General features: G+C 42.0%; 1 protein-coding gene across 1 annotated transcript; it reads right to left on the reverse strand.

The window, feature by feature from the left end:
* Positions 1–4,291: 4,291 nt before the first annotated feature.
* LOC128742934 (GTP-binding protein 10 homolog) lies at positions 4,292–5,983 on the reverse strand. The gene is made up of 4 exons (XM_053839433.1): positions 5,823–5,983; positions 5,241–5,763; positions 4,821–5,183; positions 4,292–4,761 (listed from the first exon to the last, which is right to left on the reverse strand). The coding sequence occupies exons 1-4, from the start codon at positions 5,862–5,864 to the stop codon at positions 4,532–4,534; spliced, it is 1,158 nt and encodes a 385-aa protein (XP_053695408.1). The 5' UTR covers positions 5,865–5,983; the 3' UTR covers positions 4,292–4,531.
* Positions 5,984–6,828: the final 845 nt, after the last annotated feature.

A 6,828-nucleotide genomic window follows, 5' to 3' on the forward strand; every position in this document is an offset into this window, starting at 1 on the left:
CGACAATGGCCTGAGACTTATCAACATCGCTGCAGCCAGCAGCGAGACCAACGAGGAAGATTCGGCGTTTATCAGCGGAAGGAGTTGATGTAGAGTACTATCATAAACCTGACGAACGAATCGGTGAACACGTTGAAGGGAACCTGAACGAGTAGTGGAAGCACATCCACGAAGCGATCATTACTATAGCGCGAGAAGTGTTGGGTACTACTGCTGCAGCCACTTCCAGTTAGTGATTTGACGCAGCGTGTCAACGGGTGACTGATGAGAAGAATCCAGCTAGAAGTCGCATTTTAGTTGCAACTGTGACACTTCAGAGCAGGGAGAGATACTGAGCCGAAAAGAGACTTCACCGTCGTAAAAAACGCCAGCACTGGAATCGCGTTCTTGCGGAGGCGGATGATTGCTTCGTGAGGTACGATACGAGAAGCTCTCTTAAAACGGTCAACGGAATCAGCCAGGGGTTGGAAACAACATTTCGATGTACTGTTGAATGGTGAACAAGATGAAGCTGTCAACAGAAACAGGATAGTAATTGAGGACGATGAACAAGCAGTGGAGCCACATAATTTTGACGAGTTTAGAACAGCAGCTAAAAAGCTGAAAACGGCAAAGCAGCTGGAAAGGACGGCATCCCCAGCCGAACTTTTGAAAGTTTGGAAAGGCTGTATTGTGCAATACATCAGGTTGTACTAAAGGTATGGACTGAGGAGGAACTATCTCAGAACTGGTTGGAAGGTCTCGTATGTCCTATTTGCAAATTATCGGGGCATTATTCTCCTCAATGCTGCATACAAAATTCTCTCCCTCAGACTGAGGCCGTTGTCGGAAACTTTTATTGGCGAATACCAGTGCTCTATTTTGAGCGACCCGCGAAAAAGTCAGAGACAAGTAAAGCGGAAAGAATGCCAGTGCTGTTTTAGAGAGGGACGCTCCACGGCGGACCAAATGTTCACCTTGCGACAAATTGTCGATAAATTCCAAGCTTGCAGACTCAACATTTGTTTATAGATTTCAAAACGGCGTACGATTTAGTTAAACGAATTGAACTCTGGGGGACTATGATTGAACATGGTTTTCCAACAAAACTGACTGCTGATACGTGCTACGTGCTACCCTTGATGGTTCAAGGGTGTGCGAGACTTCGGACTCGTTTATGACGTTAGATAATTTGAACCAAGGTGACGGGCTATTTAATGTGCTATTCAACATTGCAATGGAAGGAGCTATTCAAAGGACAGCCTTACAGAGCAGCGGTACCATCATCACGAAATCTCACATGCTCCTAGGGTTGGCAGATGACATCGATATTATCGGTGTTAACCGTGGAGCTGTAAAAAAGGCGTATTTGCATTTTACGCATCATTTTACGAATGACGTAGCCAGCTGAGGTGCCGTAGCCTGCAACTCCGCACAAAATCCGCGTATAAAGACCCTATAAGAGGCTAATTCCTCCGGTGGTACTCTACGGCCACGAAGCGTGGACGTTAAAAGAGCGACTGACGAGCTCTTGGTGTAAGAGCGAAAGGACTGTGAAAACCGCTTACTGGAGTGTAATCACTCAACATAGGGAAGAATGGATATCCCGTGCCGCAGATAGCTTGACTTACCTCTATACCAGTTCCCAATACAATGCCCAGCGACAGTGATAACTGGTTCCGTTATTTGGTGCCAACAAGGGATAATCCTGCGATACGTCAATAAACCTGTCAAATGAAAGCAATAAAATCTCTACCATAACATGGCAATGGGATATATACTGCCGTGAATCGCATAGCAGTCCCATTTTCTATGGAGTTAATATAAATGTCACTGTTATGCGATTCACGGCAGTATATTTGTGGACACCTCACAAGAACAATTCTTGCCGGCATATTACGTGTACGGCGTAAGCGCATGTACCACGAAGTTTACCAAGTATACAAAGTTGCGGATATTGTGAAGTGAATAAAACACGGCAGGCTATAGTGGGTTGGCCACGTGACGAGAAAGACGGACGAGACAAGCGAAAATAATATTCAGCAGAGAGCTCGACAAAGGCTGTCGACTTCGAGACCCCGTACCCGTTGGATGAGCGTTGTTGACGAGAATGCTAGAACAGAGGTTGTTACCCAAAACCGGTGGTTGTAACCCAAAACCGAGAAGCGTGGAAACAACTCCTAAATTGAGCTTAGGTTCGATAAGCGGATAGGCGGATTCGAACAGACTGAGCTGAGGTACGCAGCGTACTCGATGGGCAGACCAAGTAGAGCATGATCTGGAATGTGTGGGACAGTTGAGAAATGGATCGAATTTGTTAGCGGAACAGTAATCAGACAGGTCAAAAAAGTAAAGTGAAGTAAGTAAGTTTATATAACAAGGTGAGTAAAACCTTTTCTTTTAAATAATCGGTTCTAATAGCTTGAATAAATTGAACAGTGTTGTTTTTTGTTTGATATGAGGCTTTGGAGGCTTTAGAATTTTTTATGTTTAACTTCGCTGCAAATGTTAAAATATGAATGTTTTACAGGAAGCACCATTAAATTTGGAGAAAAGCTGCTGTGTTATTAGAGATAAATGGAAAACTTAGCTAGTCCTATGTACAGTTTTGTAAATTTTTATAATAAAATTTATGGTCAATGCTTTTACTTTCATCTCTCCTCCTTGACAGAATCAAAAACTCCTTGATCGTATCAAAAAAGTAATTTTAAAGAGTATAAACTTCCGTTAGAATTCATTTTCATAAATATTTAATTTATTTGTTTACCGTTTTCGACTACGTCGTGCAGATTGTTTTATTAATAACTAATTTAAACCTCGGATTCTATTACTAAACACATTTCTAGAGTAAAATCGAACACATTACAAACGTCGTTGAAGGAACGCAAACAAACATTGAAACAATTATTCACACCATAATATGTTCTGTGGAATTGGATGGCCAATAACGGTTGATTCCGAAGTCGACGAGGAGGTACATTCCACGGTATCTGGTACAGGAGTTCCGGGCAAAGCACATTGCCTGTTATAAGGTCGAATATAAATAGACGCTGCTGTTTGACGTTCCGGACAGGGAGTGTATCCAGGCTAATCAGTTGAAAACGGTGTAACTGGAAAGATTGACTGGATTATTCCACGGTAGCTGACGCAAGGCGAATCGCAATTTTTTTTTCTGAATTCGCTCAATCGCATGGATTTGTGTTACGTGTGCAGGAGCCCAAACCGGACATACCCCAAAAGGCTGCGTACGAGAGAGCAATATAGCGTCTTGAGGCAATAAACGTCAGTGAATCCAGACGCATGGCGTCGCATAAAACCCAGCACGGTGTATGCTCTAGCAGTGACTCTACTTATATGCTCGTCAAACCTGAATTTAAAGTCGATAGTAACGCCTAGGTCGAGAATATAGTTTACACGTTCCAGACAATCCGGTCCCATGCTGTATTGATGAAGAAAAACCGTGTTACGGGGACTGTATGATATTACTTTACACTTATTGCTGTTAATACGCATGCCCTTGTCACTGCACCAGTCTAGCAAACGATTAATATCCTCCTGTAATGCGACACAATCGGCAGGGGTAGCAGTTATCCGAAAATTTTTCAGATCGTCGGCAAACAATAGTTTCGATGATGACAGCCGCTCGACCAGGTCATTGATATAAATTATAAAGATGAGCAGGCCAAGCACACTGCCTTGAGGGATACCAGACGATATGTCAAATGTTCTGGAGTGCACGGAGTTTACTGTAACGAATGCTATGCGATCGGATAAGTATCAGTAAAGCCATTCGGTGAACCATGAGAGAAATCCGATGTAGTTCACTGCAGTATCAAAAGCTTTCGCAAAATCAAAATAAATCGTATTCACTTGCCGCTCAGCTTCTAGCTCACGTGATAGCGCTGTGACGTAGCACATAAGATTTGAAGTTGTCGAACGACGCTTCATAAATCCATGCTGGCTGTTAGAGATGATCGGTGCAACTGACCTGTATATAGTTGTATGGAGTAGTTTTTCGAATACCTTGCTGAGGCTGCAAAGTATGGATATGCCACGGTAATTGGTGACCGATTTGTAAATTCCGGACTTATGGATCGGCACGATGGACGCCATTTTCCATGCAATTGGAAACGATCTACTGCTGATAGATTGGTTAAGAACAGCGGTTATCAGTGATGGAAAAAAGCGTGCTCTTTTAAGGTGAAATTAAGGTCGTCATCAATTCTGCCAATTTCAAAAGCAATTTTTTTGTTTGAAACAAAAATTATGTTTCTAATATATTCAGATTGGCAAGAAGCGCAAGAATGCAGCGTTTAAATTTTTATAAACAGAATCCCGCTTTTGGGCCGAAAAACTACTTCCGAAATTGGGCTTTCCGACGAAAAGTTAATGACTGCTAGTTTCACGTTAATTGGATTTTAAACAACCACATATCAAATGAAACCGCAAGGGGATAAATTGAAACTTTTAAAATAAAAGAACTGTATCTTCACCAAGGACTCTTCAACGGCTGTCGCGGAATCAGTTTACCCGTAACATTTTTCCTGTGCTACTAAACGACTCTGGGGCCAAATTCATTTATTCTACCTTGAAGCCTATCTCGCATGTCCAAATCGTCTTTCTCTTCACGCATTTGTTCTTCGGCCTTCTCATCCAGAACTTTTCGAACAATTTGCTTCACTTTGTCCACTTCTTTCAGACATTTCGCAGATATAGGAATCACACGTTCTAGATTTATGAGTTGATTGGGTACCAACTCTTCCGGACAATGAGCTAAACCATCTGCAAAATTTAAAAAATTAATTCTGATGCTATAAGCTATGCTCAACCTTCTATTCCACCTTCTAAGTTACTGAAGTACTTGTCGTATTTACAAATTTCTTCTATCGCGTCCTCTTTGTCCATTTTATTCACAAGCAACACACAGGGCTTATCGAGTAAGGCTTTATTGTAAAGCTCTAGTTCTTTGTTAAGAGCAAAAATATTCTCCAGACAATTCCGTTTCTTATGAGTTTGGCTTAACTGAAAACCGAACACGTCCACAATTATCAACAGAAGGCGAGTTCGTTCAACATGTTTTAGAAACTTATGTCCCATGCCGAAATTCGCGTGAGCGCCTTCGATTAACCCAGGCAAATCTGCTATTGTAATTTGGCGAAAATCATTGTACTCGATCGTTCCAATTTGTGGTCGTATGGTGGTAACTAAAATTAACATCCTATTATAAAAACAAATATACGTGCATGTTTTTGAATCCTTACATGGATACGAGGCAATTTTTGGCGTAGCATTAGATAGAGCTTTGACCAGTGTGCTTTTTCCCGCATTAGGAAACCCAACCAGACCGATATCGGCGATAAGCTTCAAATCCAGTTTCAATATCCGACTTTGCCCAGGTTTACCAAGAAATGAATTTCCAGAGCAACCTCCACTGCCACCACCGGCAGCCAAACATGTTTTACCTTCTTCATCTAATTCTGCAATAATTGGACCATCATCTTCCATCACCTGGACACCCACCGGCACATTCACCTGTTGGTCTAATCCACGACGTCCAAGTATGCGTATTTTGCTGCTCTCTTCACCGTTGCCAGCCAAAATTCGTTTGTTTGAATGCTTGCGAAGGACGTCCTTCAGCAATATGCCTTCTTTTGCGACAAAATACACAGCTCCTCCTTGCCCGCCAACTCCGCCGTATTTGGGTAAACCGTTGCCTCCATGCCCTCCTTTCACCGACAACCGAAGCGAGTCAATAAATTTTCCGCGTTGATTTTTCCGGGGAAACTAAAACAAAAGGATTGCCATGCAAGCATGTAAACCGGACATAAATATAAAGATCGTACTTTCCGCAATGAACTAAATAACAGATTTTGCAACAGAACCATGCCAGTTTTTATTATACAACACTCTTCTACTGATATAAGTACACCGAAATTTAGTAGGTATTTATCAATAGTTTCTCACTATCAATAACGAAATATTACATGATCTTCAGCGAACTGCACATTGCTTTCCTTGAAAACTTTGTAAACATTCGAGTGATGGTGTTCATTAAAGTTCATTTCATATTAGAAGTTGTCACTGACACTGTCAGTGAAGATAAAAAAAACAGGGGCTTGCGATGGGTGCCATGTTTTTGTTGCCAACATCTCAGCACATCTCGACAAAGGTTGGCAGCAAATCTACCTGTCAGACGGGCGCTATTTCTTGCATTTTTTGAAATAGCGCCCTTCGTTAAGTGGACTGTCAAACACCGTTCGTTAAGATACGGATAGCACCCCGCTGTAAAAAAACAATCAACACATTCAACAGCCACCCCATAAAAAATCCCTCCTACTTTTCCCCCTATTTAGTAGGTTCGCGTAGGGTGAATCGCCCTATTTTGCTTCCTACGGATCGGCCGATTTTTGCAACATTTACCAGCCTACGCTTATTGGAGTTTTACAGGGGAATATACCGATTCTCAGGTATACAAAATCGATCGACTAGAACCGACTAAGTTGGTTGTTTAGTAGGGTGATGAATTAGAGCCGACCTACGGAACCATACGAAATCGGCTGGTTAATCGGGAGATAAAATTTATCCATACTGACGAAATACGTGGATTGATTGGTGCATGCAATTGGGCTCCCTACTAATACCGACCAAATCAGGGGAGGAATTGGAAGACGAAATAAGTAAATCAAACTAAATAGGCGAATGAATCGAGGCAGAAAGTTATGCAACCTACGGATCTAGACGAAATAGGTGGATTAATAGATGTATTCAATTGGGCTCCATACTAAAATCGATCAAATCGGAGGAGGAATCGGATGACGAAGTAAGTAAATCAAACTAAATAGGCGAATG

This window comes from Sabethes cyaneus, chromosome 3 (assembly GCF_943734655.1).
Source record: "Sabethes cyaneus chromosome 3, idSabCyanKW18_F2, whole genome shotgun sequence".
Lineage (NCBI taxonomy): Eukaryota > Metazoa > Arthropoda > Insecta > Diptera > Culicidae > Sabethes > Sabethes cyaneus.

Coding starts and splice junctions, on each gene's coding strand:
- LOC128742934 (XM_053839433.1), bottom strand. CDS start 5,864: ATGGTTCTGTTGCAAAATCTGTTATTTAGTTCATTGCGGAAA. Junction 5,764..5,822: donor TATTTAGTTCATTGCGGAAA/GTACGATCTTTA, acceptor CTTTTGTTTTAG/TTTCCCCGGAAAAATCAACG. Junction 5,184..5,240: donor AAAAATTGCCTCGTATCCAT/GTAAGGATTCAA, acceptor TGTTAATTTTAG/TTACCACCATACGACCACAA.